The 15,209-nt window shown below is 54.1% G+C and overlaps 3 protein-coding genes across 3 annotated transcripts in view; all 3 read left to right on the top strand.

Annotated features, from left to right (window-relative positions):
• LOC136019894 (protocadherin alpha-C2-like) overlaps window positions 1–15,209 on the top strand; it is a 181,157-nt gene that overhangs the window by 9,457 nt on the left and 156,491 nt on the right. The window lies entirely within an intron of this gene.
• Window positions 1,301–3,930, top strand: LOC136020080 (protocadherin alpha-10-like). The gene has a single exon (XM_065690806.1). It carries the CDS (start codon window positions 1,321–1,323, stop codon window positions 3,928–3,930), a length of 2,610 nt encoding a protein of 869 aa, XP_065546878.1. The 5' UTR covers window positions 1,301–1,320.
• LOC136020079 (protocadherin alpha-3-like) lies at window positions 3,944–11,396 on the top strand. Its single transcript, XM_065690805.1, is given in 4 exon segments — window positions 3,944–4,027; window positions 8,624–8,699; window positions 8,702–11,287; window positions 11,377–11,396. Coding segments are annotated over 4 exon segments (2,766 nt in total).

Here is a 15,209-nt window from a genome sequence, read left to right as displayed (position 1 = left end):
GAAGAGTGGTGAGGTTAGAGAAGAGCTCCTGCAGAGGCCATGTTCATCTTTATTTTGAGCGTGTTGTGGACTTTGGGAAAATAGTTTGATAAAGGAAGAAAACAACAGAAGAGACAAGGATGGAGATAGAAGAGGAGGAGAAGAAAACATGATCAAAGGAAGAGAAGGAAAGAGAAGACAAAAGAAGGAAAGAGGAGAGGAAGAGAAAAATAGAAACTAGTATAAGGAAACGAAGAAAGAAAGGAAAAAGGAAGGTGAAAGGAAGTGCCAAGAGGTGGTAATGTGCCCTCACCGAAGTCATTTCTGGTCGTGGAGAGTGAAAGAGTGACTCAATCAAAGAAAGAGAAGAGGAGCAGAAGGAACGAAAAGAGTCAAACAAACAGAAGAGGAGAAGGAAAGGTACACACTTGAGGAGAAGGGAAGATGTAAGTAGTGAGAAGATAAAGAGAGAAAAAGGGAGTTAAAAAGAATAGCAGAAGGAAAAGAAGCTAGCGAGGAAGGAAGTACAGAACAAGAAGGCAGAAAAGCAGTGAGAAAGGGAAGAGGGGAAGGAGGGATGGAAAGAGGAAGAAATAAAAGAAAGGAAGAAAAGGAGATGTTAGAGAAGAAGACGTCATCTCTAGTCACGGAGCGGAGGTGGTTCGTAGAAGCCCCGCCCGAGGGCAAAGCATCGCGATCCGGCGCTGCTGCCCTCTTATTAGCGAGAAAAGGTACGGGTTTGACGGTGTCCGCCGCGGAGCCGGAGGCAACTGGGGAGCTGTGATAGCGGGTAAAGGAAGGAAAAGGGTGGGAAAAGAAGGCAAAGGGGCATAAAAAACAAGGTAGGACAAGAAGGGAAAGGGAGAATTGACAGAAAAAGAAGACAAAAAAGAAGAGAATAAAAAAAGAAAAAATAGGCAAGAAGAAAAGTAATGTGGGGAAAAAAAAGGAATAACGAAAGAGTGAAAACCTGAGAATTTAAGTAAGAACAGAAAGATAAAAAAAGGAGGTGATGAAAGAGGAAGAAGGAAAGAAGGGAATGTATGCAAGCAAAGAACACAGAATAAGAAAGAAAAAAGAGAACGAATGAAGAGGGTGAAGAGGCGAGCGAGAACGAAGCAGCCCGAGTCCAGAGGATTGGGCGGTGTCGAGGAGTGAGTGAGGCGTTGGAGCAGCGCACGGTGTCGCTGCAGGCTCAGAAATGGCGTGTTGGCGGCTCCGCCCCGGTGCCAGCGGCAGAGAGCCCGGCTGTGAGCGGGGGGGGGGCGGTGCTGGGGGAGCCGGTGAATCCGGGCGGCGGCGGGGAGCCGTGCGGGGCCCGGGCTGGTGCCAGAGGCGGCGATGGCGATGGGCGGTGTGTGTAGGGCTGCCTTGTTGAGGGTGCTGGTGCTGCACTTGGCCTGGGCGCTGGTCGGAGGGCAGGTGCGGTACTCGGTGCCGGAGGAAGCCAAGGCCGGCACGGTGGTGGGCCGGCTGGCGCAGGACCTGGGCCTGGAGGCGGGCGAGCCGGAGGCGCGGCGGCTGCGGCTGGTATCGCAGGGCCGGCCGGCGAGCGTGGAGGTGAGCGGGGCGAGCGGGGCGCTGGTGGTGAGCTCGCGGCTGGACCGGGAGGAGCTGTGCGGGAAGAGCGCGCCGTGCTCCCTGCGGCTGGAGGTGCTGGTGGAGCGGCCGCTGCGCGTCTTCCATGTGGAGCTGGAGGTCACCGACATCAACGACAACGCCCCGGTCTTCCCCGCCGCACGGAAAAACCTCAGTGTATCGGAGAACTCCCCGGCCGGGTCTCGGTTCCCACTGGAGGGCGCGTCGGATGCAGATGTCGGAGCCAACGCGCAGCTCTCGTATAGCCTCAGCCCCAGCGAGCATTTCGCTTTGGATTCACAAAAAACGAATGAACAAAATATTGTACCCGATCTTGTTTTAACGAAACCTCTGGACCGCGAGACTTTGTCAGTTCACCGTCTCGTGCTGACGGCGAGTGATGGGGGCCGTCCGGCGCTGACAGGCATTATGGAGCTTGTGATCTCGGTAATGGATACAAACGACAACGCTCCCCAGTTCAACCAGTCTGTGTATAAAGTGCAGCTGCCAGAGAATGCTACAGAGGGGACGCTGGTGGTGCGGGTCAACGCCACAGATCCGGATGAGGGAATTAACGGTGAGATGACCTACACGGTGACAAACTTCCTTCCACTTAGTGGAAAAGGTGTGATTACTGTCAGTCCAAGGACTGGAGAGATACTTCTGACGAGCGCCCTGGACTTTGAAGAAGTCAATGTGTTTCATTTTCGTATTGAAGCACAAGACAAAGGCTCCCCTCCGCTGTCGGGTCACTGCAGAGTGGTGCTGGAGGTGCTGGACGTGAACGACAACGCGCCGGAGGTGTTTGTGACGTCGCTGTCGGTGCCGGTGCCCGAGGACGCGGCGGTGGGCACGGTGGTGGCTCTGCTGAGCGTGTCGGACCGGGACTCGGGGGCGAACGGGCGCGTGCGCTGCACGGTGTGGCCGTCGGCGCCGTTCGGTCTGGTGTCGACGTTCGCGGGCTCGTACTCGCTGGTGCTGCGGGAGGCGCTGGACAGGGAGCGGGTGTCCGAGTACGAGGTGGAGGTGCGGGCGGAGGACGGCGGGGCGCCGCCGCTGCGCGCCAGCCGGGGCCTGCGGGTGCCGGTGTCGGACGTGAACGACAACGCGCCGGCGTTCGCGCAGGCCGTGTACACGGTGCTGGCGCGGGAGAACAACGCGGCGGGGGCGGAGCTGGCGCGGCTGTGGGCGCGGGACCCGGACGAGGCTGGCAACGGGCGCGTGAGCTACTCGGTGTCGGAGAGCGGCGGCGGAGCCGCGGTGTCTGGGGGCGGGTGGCGTCCGGCGTCGAGCTACGTGTCGGTGGACGCGGAGAGCGGGCGGCTGTGGGCGCTGCAGCCGCTGGACTACGAGGAGCTGCAGGTGCTGCAGTTCGAGGTGCGGGCGGTGGACGCGGGGGAGCCGGCGCTGTGCGGCAACGCCACGGTGCAGCTCTTCGTGCTGGACGAGAACGACAACGCGCCGGTGCTGCTGCCGCCTGCCGGGGGCGGGCCGGGCGCCGGGGCCGCGGGCTCGGCGGCGTCGGGTGCGGACTCGGGAGCGCTGTGGGCGTGGGCGACGTGGGGAGCCCCGGCGGGGCAGGTGGTGGCGAAGATCCGGGCGGTGGACGCGGACTCGGGCTACAACGCGTGGCTGCGCTACGAGCTGTGGGAGCCGCGGGGCAAGGGCCCGTTCCGCGTGGGGCTTTACAGCGGCGAGGTGAGCACGGCGCGGGCGCTGGAGGAGGCGGACGGCCCGCGGCAGCGCCTGGTGATCGTGGTGCGGGACCACGGCGAGCCGGCGCGCTCGGCCACGGCCACGCTGAGCGTGTCGCTGGTGGAGGGCGCCCAGGCGGCTCTGGCGGCCGCGAGCTCGGGCTCTTTGGGGGCGGTACTGCGGCCGGCGGAGGGCGGTGCAGCGGCGGCGGCATCGGCGGCGACGACGACGACGAACGTGTGGCTGGTGGTGGCCATCTGCGCGGTGTCGAGCCTGTTCCTGCTGGCGGTGGTGCTGTACGGGGCGTTGCGGTGGGCGCCTAGGGCAGCCGTGCTGTCGGGTCCCGGTCCTGCCACGCTCGTGTGCGCCAGCGAAGTGGGGAGCTGGTCGTACTCGCAGCGCCAGAGCCGGAGCCTGTGCGTGGCGGACGGTGTGGGCAAGAGCGACCTGATGGTTTTCAGCCCCAACTTCCCTCCACCGCCCGGTTCTGCGGCTAAAGAGGTGCATCCGGAGGCGCCCGCTCTGCAGGAGACGGTCAGTGGCGCTCCCTTTCTCCCTCCCTCTCTTCCTTACTTCTTGCCTATTTTGCCGTCGCCCCTTGCCCCCTGTTTTCCTTTTTGCTGCCCGCTGGGCAGGCGCTGGTGTGAGCCGTCGGAGCCACATTTACATAATCTTTAATAAGAGCGACCTGATGGTTTTCAGCCCCAGCTTGCCGCCGTCGCCCAATTCCGCGGCAAAGGATATTCAGCCGGAGGCGCCCTTTCTGCTTCAGACGGTCAGTGGCACTCCTTTCCTTCCCTTTTCGCCTCTTGCCCTTTCCCCAGCCCCCTTGTCCCCTGTCACCCTTCTCGCCCTTTCACCTACTAGGCACTTGCTGCTGTAAGCCGGGTTCAGCCCCTGGTCCTGAGGGCGGGGATGCTGGACTGGTGCTTGAAGTTATTCCGGGCACGTTGTCATGTGTATTTGTGTCTTGTCTGGAGCACCCGTGCTCTTTCTGCAGGGGTGAGAAGTGAAAGACATTCCCTAGAAAACAACCCCTAGTGTTATTTGGGGACTATTATATAGTTTTCTGATTCTCTTCTGCAAGAGAGATGATGTCAGGTGATATTTGGGACTTCAGGAGTTTCATCACCGGTGTTGGATTTTTTCCAGTTAAATTCCATCACCCGTTTCATAATGAAATTAGTGCAGGTGTTGCAAACCTTGTATGTTTGCAAACCAGCTATGTTGTTTTGGAAGGGTATTGTAACTCGGTAGCAGAAATTGCTCAGGCAGAAGACTCGGATCCATAGTAGGTGCCAGAAAAAATGTGTTTCTTTTTGTATTTTATCCCGCTGTTAGAAGCAGCATGTTTCCTTTTGTATTTTATCACTCTTCTCTTCCCCCTGAAATCATGCTGTACATTTCCATTCCTGGCTGGGGAAGTGAAATTGGCCTGTTTGGATAGTCTTTCAATATTTGTGTCATCAGCATTGATAGCCTAAGGGAAGAACCAGAAGCTTTGTTTTATAAGCTCTGCAAATTCTCCTCTGTATTAGGTACCATTGTAATATTCTGCTGTGCTCATGATAATTTAGGTTGTTCTTTCAAAGAAGAAAATCAGTGCCCACTTCTATCAGAGCTATTCTGACTCCATCTCTACAAATACATGTGTAACATTTCAGAGGTGTAACATCGCTCCCAGGTGTGGATCAGTTCCATCTGGGATAACAGAACATGAAGGGTCAGTTACAGAGAGTCTGAAGAGCAAAGTGATACCAGCTGCATAGTTTCTTTGGTGCTGTCATTGCTGGCAACAGTTACTGTTTTGTGCTCCCCAAATAGTGAAGTGACGTGACATATACTGGCTCGCCTTGGTGTTTGATGCATCAGCAGCCAGAGTCTTACAAAGGGAAAAACCAAACACAACCCCCACATAACAATCCCCTAGATCCAAATTGTCCTATAGAACCAATATAATCTATTGCACTGGTGGACTGTCAACATTTGGGTGGTTCTATTTCAGCATGAAATTAATTCCACTGCAACATAGAGCTGTTCTGTCATCACTTTTTGTGCCCTGCACACACTCTGTATCATACAATTGGTGTGGGGTTTGTTTAACGTGCTGTCATTGTTTGAAAGGGTCCACATATGCTGGAATCAACCCTGAGCTGGGGAAGAGAACAGTGGCATGTCAGGGAAGTGAATATGGCAGTGGCCTAGAATAAAGCCTTAGCACCTCATGAGCAACAGGAAGATTTGCCTGAATTGGAAATCCTTGTGAAAACCATGAGCCATGTAGGAAGGCAGTAATAGGAGGTGATACGATTGGAGAACCCATATCCCAGACTGAAAAGGGGGTGGGGGTTGACCAATATAAAACATGAAGCAGAAAAGGCACAGACTGTTCCTGCCCAGGATCCTTGCCCAGGATCCAGGCAGTTTGGGCATGGAGGCCTTCTGGATCTTGAAGTAATGTGTGATACTGGAATACCAAGAATGTCTTTTGAGTTTGTATCTCCCACCAGGGACATTCCATTGTACTGCTGCTGCCTAAAGTAAGAAACGTACTGGGTAAGAGTTGGGGGGATGCTGACTGCTGAATACTCTATGATGGTTTTCATTCCTATTTTGTGAAAGCTGTCGTGGGAGGGCAGTGTTTCAGCCTGCTCTCCTTGTGAAGTGGTAGGCATCTACAGCATTTCCACAGGCGTTGATGCTGTGATGGTTCATTGATCCAGCTCAGGCAGAATTTCTCAGGGCACATGACGAGGAGGGTGTAATCTCTGTGTGCTCAACTTCTCCCTGTGCACTTGCACTTGGTATGGGGTGTCCTGTTGTCACATCTGATTTTATTCTGATGTCTGAACATATACACACAGCTCTGGCATTTGGTGTGGTTCTCGTGAAGAATAAGACCTGTGTGGACTTGGATCAGAGATGCCAGAGCTCTAATCCAAACATTTTTAAGAACTCAATTTCAGTTCAAACCTTAGTGTGCAGAAAAGGCATCACTACATATGTTTTGGTGTCAGTCTCAGAGATTTAGATCTAGGGCACGTTTTTGTGGTGGAGCAATGTCTGAGTATTGTGGCACTGATGGCACTGAGAATGGCCTGTGTCTGCATCAGGAGGAGCATGACCTTAAACTGGTTAAGCTGGGAAACTCGTTGCCTGAGGGAAATCGAGATGCTGGGGAGAAATAGTCTCTGTTAATGGGGAAGGAGTGGAGAATGTCTGCTTAGCTGTGGAGATCACATTTCCCATGGCACAGGATACAGGATGCCAATAGATAACCTTAAGAAAAGGCCTGGTGCACAGAGTTACTCTCCTGGCATCATCTCAAGGCCTCCAGAAGTTCTACATTTCATTGCAGCCTGGTGCTCTTTGGCTGATGTACTTCTGTTGTCATTTAGTTGTGGCTCTTCCTGTTGTATCAACTGAATGTTGCCTGGATTGGTATGCCTGTAGGTTTAGAGAAGAAAGCATTACTACCTGTCCTCATTCCCTTCCTGCTGCTGTATGGCAGAAGGTGAGTAGTTAGAGGCAAGGACAGTGGAAGGAGGGACCTTGGTGCATTCCTTGGAGTGGATGCATTGGGCATTGAGGGGATGTTCTCAGAGAAAATGCTGTGGTGTTACGTTGGTGGCTTCTGTTTGGCTGAGTAATGAGTGGATCATGCTGATGAGTGAGAAGTATTCCATGGGGATTAAGGCACTGGGAACAGAATTTGTCGCTGTGTTGTTCTGGCAGAGCATGTGTGCCTGAAAAAAGAAGCATGATTTTCACATTCATTTTTGAGGTGGAAGATGAGGCTGGAAGAATGGCTGTTTGTCGAGGTACGTAGGGAGTACTTGTGTGCTGTGGTTCCCATGAGCCTTCTGAGCCTTTGGGGAGTGTTGTCTTGCTGGGCTGTGATGGGTTTGACTTCCCAAATAAGAGATGCCCCTGTGTGGTTTAGAGTCTTTGGAACCTGTTTCAGTAGAGGTCACAGTACCTGATGCTTGGGTTTGTGCTAGCAAGGGTGGTGGATTCCTTTGTGCTGCAGCAGAGCTGTTTGCCATGTGGTTGCCTTGCTCTGTGATTTGGTGTTGTTATTGGCTGGAGGATGAAGAGCATAGCCTTCATCCTGAAGAGAGGGAAGTTAGCGATGCACTGATGGGATGAAAGCAGGAAGGCTTTTCTGTGACCACAGTAATGAAGATGCTGTGGAAGAGGAATGAGAGCTCCTGCCCGAGGGCATGGTGGTGCTTCCTAGTGAGCATGGAGGAGCTATTTTAAGAGCATTTTAGTAATGGACAAAATTATCAGAAGAGACAAGGGTGGAAGCAGAAGAGAAATGGAAGCAGAGATCCGTACAGCATGGCATGAAAGAAAAAGACAGGATGAAAGAGAAGAGGGGAAAAAAGAAGCTAAGAAAAGAAAGAGAAAAGAGGATTAAAACAAAACACGGAAATTAAGGACTCCGTGGGAGGAAAAAAAAAAATAAAGGAGAAAGGAAGAGATGCTTAAGGAGACAATGAGCCTGCTCCTGTGTTATTCTCGAGGAGCTGAATGGAGATGACGAACTCAGCATCCTTGGTACTCATGAACACCCTGCAAAGCTTGATGAAGATTGTTGAGGAAGAGTAATACAGCCTCTGCCCATCATTCCTTGTGAGCGTGGTGTGTGCTTTGAGAATATATTTTGTTAAAGGAAGTAAGAATAGAAGAGACAAAGCGGGAAGTGATAGAGCAGCATAAGGAAATGTAGGCAAGTGAAGGGAATGGACGAGAAAACAGAAAGTGTAAAAAGAAGGAGAATATAAAGTGTGAATTAGTGAGATAAAAGAGAGATTAGTCGAAGGAAATAAAGGAAGCAAGGGAAAAGGGAAGGTGAGAAAGGAAGTAGCAAAGAGCTGATGACGAGTCCACACCGACGTCACGTCTAGTCATGGAGCAGAGCTAGTCCCTAGAGCTTTCGGAAGAAGGAGAGCACCGGTTTCTGGAGGTGCTGCTACTGCTACGTCGTTAGTGGGGATAGGTGCGTCTTTGACGGCGTCCTCCGCGGTGCTGAAGGCGACTGGAGAGCTGTGATCGGAAGTAAAGGAGAGAGAAGGGTGGTGAGAGACTGGAAAGGAGCGTAGTGGGAAGGGTAAGGTAGGGCAAAAACGGAAAGGGAGAAAGAAGAACAGATGAACACCTCAGAATTTAAATTAGATAAAAGAAGGAGGTGATGAAAGATGAAGAAGGAAAGAAAGGAACGTGTGGAAGCAAAGAACAAGGAATAAGGGGGGAAAAAACAAAAACAACAACAACAAAAAAAAAAAAAAAAAAAAAAAACAAACACGAAAGGAGAAGTGAAGGAAAAGGCGAGCGAGGATGGAACAGCCCGGGTCCGGAGGCTTAGACAAAGTCGAGAGCGTGTGAGGCGTTGGAGCAGCACACGGTGTCGCTGCAGGCTCAGAAACGGCGAGTCGGCGGCTCCGCCCCAGTGCGAGCGGCGGAGAACCCGGCTGTGAGCCCCGGGGAGTGGTGCGGGCCGAGCAGGAGAGCCGGTGCATCCGGGCGGCGGCGGGGAATTGTGCGGAGCCCGAGCCGGTTCCAGAGGCTGCGATGGCAATGGAGATGGGCGTGTGTGGGGCTGCCTTGTTGCGGATGCTGGTGCTGCAGTTGGCCGGGGCGCTGGTCGGCGGGCAGGTGCGGTACTCGGTGCCGGAGGAAGCCAAGGCCGGCACGGTGGTGGGCCGGCTGGCGCAGGACCTGGGCCTGGAGGCGGGCGAGCCGGAGGCGCGGCGGCTGCGGCTGGTATCGCAGGGCCGGCGGGCGAGCGTGGAGGTGAGCGGGGCGAGCGGGGCGCTGGTGGTGAGCTCGCGGCTGGACCGGGAGGAGCTGTGCGGGAAGAGCGCGCCGTGCTCCCTGCGGCTGGAGGTGCTGGTGGAGCGGCCGCTGCGCGTCTTCCATGTGGAGCTGGAGGTCACCGACATCAACGACAACGCCCCGGTCTTCCCCGCCGCACGGAAAAACCTCAGTGTATCGGAGAACTCCCCTGCCGGGTCTCGGTTCCCACTGGAGGGCGCGTCGGATGCAGATGTCGGAGCCAACGCGCAGCTCTCGTATAGCCTCAGCCCTAGCGAGTACTTTACGGTCGATGTTAAATCCTCTGATGAACACAGAAAATCTCTCTTCCTAGTGCTCACGAAACCTCTGGACCGCGAGACGATGCCGATTCACCATCTGGTGCTAACGGCAACTGACGCGGGTCGTCCGCCGCTTACAGGAACAGTGGAACTAGTGATCTCAGTTCTGGATGCCAACGACAACTCTCCCCAGTTCAACCAGTCTGTGTATAAAGTGCAGCTGCCAGAGAATGCTACAGAGGGGACGCTGGTGGTGCAGGTAAACGCCACGGATCCGGACGAAGGTCTGAACAAGGAGTTTACTTACAGTCTGGTCAGTTCGGTTCCTGTTGCTATGAGAGATCTGTTCTCCATTGATCCAAAGACAGGCGAGATCAGACTTACGGGCCCCCTGGACTTTGAAGACGTCCGCTTACACGAGCTGCAAATTGAAGCGCGAGACAAAGGGACGCCTCCGCTGTCGGGACACTGCAGCGTGGAGCTGGAGGTGCTGGACGTGAACGACAACGCGCCGGAGGTGTTCGTGACGTCGCTGTCGGTGCCGGTGCCCGAGGACGCGGCGGTGGGGACGGTGGTGGCTCTGCTGAGCGTGTCGGACCGGGACTCGGGGGCGAACGGGCGCGTGCGCTGCACGGTGTGGCCGTCGGCGCCGTTCGGTCTGGTGTCGACGTTCGCGGGCTCGTACTCGCTGGTGCTGCGGGAGGCGCTGGACCGGGAGCGGGTGTCCGAGTACGAGGTGGAGGTGCGGGCGGAGGACGGCGGGGCGCCGCCGCTGCGCGCCAGCCGGGGCCTGCGGGTGCCGGTGTCGGACGTGAACGACAACGCGCCGGCGTTCGCGCAGGCCGTGTACACGGTGCTGGCGCGGGAGAACAACGCGGCGGGGGCGGAGCTGGCGCGGCTGTGGGCGCGGGACCCGGACGAGGCTGGCAACGGGCGCGTGAGCTACTCGGTGTCGGAGAGCGGCGGCGGAGCCGCGGTGTCTGGGGGCGGGTGGCGTCCGGCGTCGAGCTACGTGTCGGTGGACGCGGAGAGCGGGCGGCTGTGGGCGCTGCAGCCGCTGGACTACGAGGAGCTGCAGGTGCTGCAGTTCGAGGTGCGGGCGGTGGACGCGGGGGAGCCGGCGCTGTGCGGCAACGCCACGGTGCAGCTCTTCGTGCTGGACGAGAACGACAACGCGCCGGTGCTGCTGCCGCCTGCCGGGGGCGGGCAGGGCGCCGGGGCCGCGGGCTCGGCGGCGTCGGGTGTGGACTCGGGAGCGCTGTGGGCGTGGGCGACGTGGGGAGCCCCGGCGGGGCAGGTGGTGGCGAAGATCCGGGCGGTGGACGCGGACTCGGGCTACAACGCGTGGCTGCGCTACGAGCTGTGGGAGCCGCGGGGCAAGGGCCCGTTCCGCGTGGGGCTTTACAGCGGCGAGGTGAGCACGGCGCGGGCGCTGGAGGAGGCGGACGGCCCGCGGCAGCGCCTGGTGATCGTGGTGCGGGACCACGGCGAGCCGGCGCGCTCGGCCACGGCCACGCTGAGCGTGTCGCTGGTGGAGGGCGCTGAGGCGGCGCTGGCGGCAGCGGGCTCGGGTTCGTCGAGAGCGGCGCTGGCGGCCGCGGAGGGCGGCGCCGTATCGGCTACTACGACGAACGTGTGGCTGGTGGTGGCCATCTGCGCGGTGTCGAGCCTGTTCCTGCTGGCGGTGGTGCTGTACGGGGCGGCGCGGTGGGCGCCTAGGGCAGCCGTGCTGTCGGGTCCCGGTCCTGCCACGCTCGTGTGCGCCAGCGAAGTGGGGAGCTGGTCATACTCGCAGCGCCAGAGCCGGAGCCTGTGCGTGGCAGACGGTGTGGGCAAGAGCGACCTGATGGTTTTCAGCCCCAACTTCCCTCCACCGCCCGGTTCTGCGGCTAAAGAGGTGCATCCGGAGGCGCCCGCTCTGCAGGAGACGGTCAGTGGCGCTCCCTTCCTCCCTCCCTCTCTTCCTTGCTTCTTGCCTATTTTGCCGTCGCCCCTTGACCCCTGTTTTCCTTTTTGCTGCCAGCTGGGCAGGCGCTGGTGTGAGCCGTCGGAGCCACATTTACATAATCTTTAAAAACTCAATTTCTGAAAGTATTGAAAAGACAAAAGGCATCTAGGCAGCTGGGAAGAGTCTGAGTCGCAGAGCGGCTTTGCAGCATTCCATATATTCCTTTTTCCAATTGTAAAGGTAGGTGAGGAAATGAGGCCTGGGTCATACTCAGTGTCCGCTTTACTGCTAGGAAACACTGAGTGTTCAAACAGTGCCTAGATACTGTGGTAGTGATTCTCTGAGTGGCACTGAGTGTTCCCTGGTCGTGCCTCCTAGGTGTGTATCCTCAAGCTAGGAGGAGTTTCCTGAGGGATGTGGAGGTGCTGTGTAGAGCTGGCCTGTGCCACTGAGGAAGAACTGGACCATGTCTGCTTAGCTGGTCTCATTTCCTATGGGAGGAAATGGATGATGCCAGCAGAAAACCTCAGGAAGTGTCCCCATGCACAGTGCTATTTGTCCATGATTGTCTCAGGCCTCCAGAAGTTTTGTATATCCTTGCACCCCTGTGTTTTTGTTGTTGGTCTGAGACACTGGCAAATCTGGCCTTTCAATACAGTGGCATGAGATCCTTTATTTTTCTTCTCAGTTTTCAGAAAAATCTCAGTGCCTTTATTTCCCACAGTGGCAACATGTTGGTAACAAGGGATGAGATGCAAACAGTGGAATTTTTGCAGGGCCTTGTGTTAGGTCTTACTGAGCCCCATGGTTCATGTAGGCCCACTTCTCAAGCTTGTCCAGGTCTCTCTGAATGGCATCCTGTCCTTCATATGAACTGCATCACTGAGCTTTGCATTGGCTGCCAAGTTTCTGAGAATGCCCGTGATCCCACTGTCTCCCTCATTAATGAAGATGTCAAACAATACTGGTTCCCATACAGACTCTTGAGGGACACTGCTTTTCACTAGTCCATCTGGACATTGAACTGTTGACCCTCTAGATGAGACCATCCAGCCAGTTCCTCATTCACTGAACAGTCCATCCATCAAATCCATAACCCTCCCATTTAAAGTGAAGGAAGTTGTGGGGGACTGTGTTAAAGGCCTTACAGAAGACCAGGTAAATGACATCCTTAGCTCTTTCCTTGTCCACTGATGCAGTCACTCTATCATGGAAGGCCACTAGGCTGGTTGGGAAGACTTGCCTTTGATGAAGCCATGCTGACTGTCTTGAATCAACTCCCTGTCTTCCACCTGCCTTAGCATAGCTTTCTGGGAGGAGCTGTTCCATGATCTTCTCAGACACAAAGGTGAGGCTGACAGGCTGCTTGATCTCAGGTTCCTCATTTCAGGTCTTTTTAGAAGGGGGTGCAAAGTTTCCCTTCCTCCAGTCACCAGGGACTTCACCTGACTGCCATGACATTTGAAATATCATGGACAGCGTTCTGGCAACCATATCAGTGCATTCCCTCAGGACTCTGGGAATGTGTTCGGTGTAAACGCCATTGTGTTACATTGGTGGCTTTTGTTTGGCTGTGTGATAAGTGGATCATGTTAGGGCAGGAGGGGTATCCCATGGGAGTTACTGCCCTTAGGTACTTAGGTTCTTGGTGTGCTGTTCTGGCAGTGCCTGCCTTACTGGAAGGAAAAGCAAGAGCTTGCCATTTGTTATTTGGTGGACAATGAGGCAGGAAGAGTAGCTCTACATCGAGGTACATTAAAACACAGAAATCTTCAGCTGGATTGAAAGAAACACTAACCAGTAAAAGACAACCACAAACTGAATTGTACTACACAGTAGATATCATCCGGTACATTGCTGTGTTTATCAAAGTTTGGGTTATTACCTTAAAGAATTAAATCAATGCCATTGCCATTTAGAGCTGTTTTGTCATCCCCTTTAGGAAGGTGTTGCTGTTTGGTGCATGAAATCCCCATCTGAGATAGCTGAAGCACTGCAAAACTAAACGGTCTACTGCAAAGAGTCTGGAGGACACTGTGCCTATGATACCATCTGTGTGTTTTTCTATGTGCTTTCTTTGATGGGAAATGTCAAAATAAGCTGGAGTGAGTGCTGAGGTGTGAAACGAAACAGTAGTGTGTTGGGGAGGTGAATGTGGCACTAAGTTATTCCTGTCTGTATCCTGGTGTGAAGAGTATTTTGGCAGTGATCCTCCAAGTGAAACACACTATGGCCTGGCCGTATGTCATAGGGAGGGTGACTTTTAGTGGGAAGGAGTCTTCCCTGTGGGAAAAGGAGATGATGGGTAGAACGCTGCATCACTGGGGAAGAACTGAATGTCTGCTTAGCTGTGGAGATCACATTTCCCATGGCAAGGTTTTGAGGATACCAATAGAAAACCCTGAGACGAGGCCCAGTGCACAAGGCTGCTGTCCCGGGGTCCTCTCAGGGCCTCCAGAAGTTCTAAATATCCTAGCAGCCTGGTTTTCTCCATGGTATTACTGTTTCTGAAGATAACTGCTGTATGTGCCATTAATCACTTCTATTTGAATTGTTCTGTCTGCATTCTTGGAATGTCTCAGTCTTGTAAGGGAGGGGAAAGAAGTGCTCTCTATATTAAAGATGCCAGCAAAGCTGATGTCACACTAGAGGGCATGGGTTCCTTTTATTTTCTTTCTTATCTATGGTGAAATGGCCCAATCTTTGTTTCTTCCTTCTCTCATGCTGGCCGTGTGTTTGGAACAGGGGATGAGACGCAGACTGCTGAATGTTGGCAGCTGTCAGTTGGCAGGATTTTGGGCAGTATTCCACAAGTGTGTAGGAAGGATTTTCCACAATCCTGACCTGAGGTTGGTGTTGAGAGAATGTCACCAGATTCAGGTCTCACTCCTGCTTCTGCTTTGATAGAGATCTATGAATGGGCGCCACACAGTGTCCAGCATTTTCAAAGCTTTTGAATAACATGAATTTGGTTTTCATTTTAATGTCCAGCATCCCACAAGGTTGGAGTTGACATTACAGGTAGGTCACTCTTTAAGGAGGATGTGTTTGGGAGGCTGATGTACATTTGTTCCTATTCAGTTGTGGTTTCTTCCTGTTGGACTAAATGAATGATGCCTGGATTAAAATGCCTGTAGGTTTGGATCAGCAAAGCACCACTGCCTGCTCTTGTTCCCTTCCTGCTGCTGCCTGGCTGTGGTTTTGCAGGTGGAAGCAAGAACAGATGGAGGCTCCTTGATGCATTTCTTGGAGTAGCTATGTTGGGCATTGTGAGGATGTTTTCAGTGAAAACACTGTGTGGTGGCTTTTTTTTTTTTTTTTTGGCTTTGTGATGAGTGGATTGTGCTACTGAGTGACAGGTATTCTGTGGGAACTAACACAGGTATGGAGGCTCATGCTGTGTTGTTTTGGCAGATCGTGGCTGCCAGAAAGGAGAAGCAAGGGCTTTGCATTCACTGAGCAGGTAGAAAATGAGGCCAGAAGAATGGCTTTTCATTGAGATACATGAAAAGTGCTCAGTAGCTGTGGTGACTCTGTGCTTTTTCAGCCTTCTTGGAGTATTACTTGGCTGTAATGGATCTGACACCCTGAACTGAGAGATTCCCCTGAATTATTTAGAGTCACTGCAGCTTGTTGGCTCAGATGTCAGTGTTGGGATTGTTTTTAAGAGGCTGGTGGATTCCGTTCTGTGATAGAAAACGGCAGACTTCTTCCAGCAGGGGAGGTGACTGAGCAATCTGTCTTCACAGATGGGAGGAAAGTAGGAATATTTCTCTTTGAAGAGATTCAAGGCAGCAGGGAAGAGCTCTTGCCAGAGGGTATGTCTGTGCTCCATGGCGAGAGTGATATAATCACAGAGAAAACGTGTTGGTTTAGGAGAAGAAGCAGAGAAGAAGAAGGGGTGGAGG

This window comes from Lathamus discolor, chromosome 10 (assembly GCF_037157495.1).
Source record: "Lathamus discolor isolate bLatDis1 chromosome 10, bLatDis1.hap1, whole genome shotgun sequence".
Classification (NCBI taxonomy): domain Eukaryota; kingdom Metazoa; phylum Chordata; class Aves; order Psittaciformes; family Psittacidae; genus Lathamus; species Lathamus discolor.
This window is presented reverse-complemented; position numbering and strand designations above follow the sequence as displayed.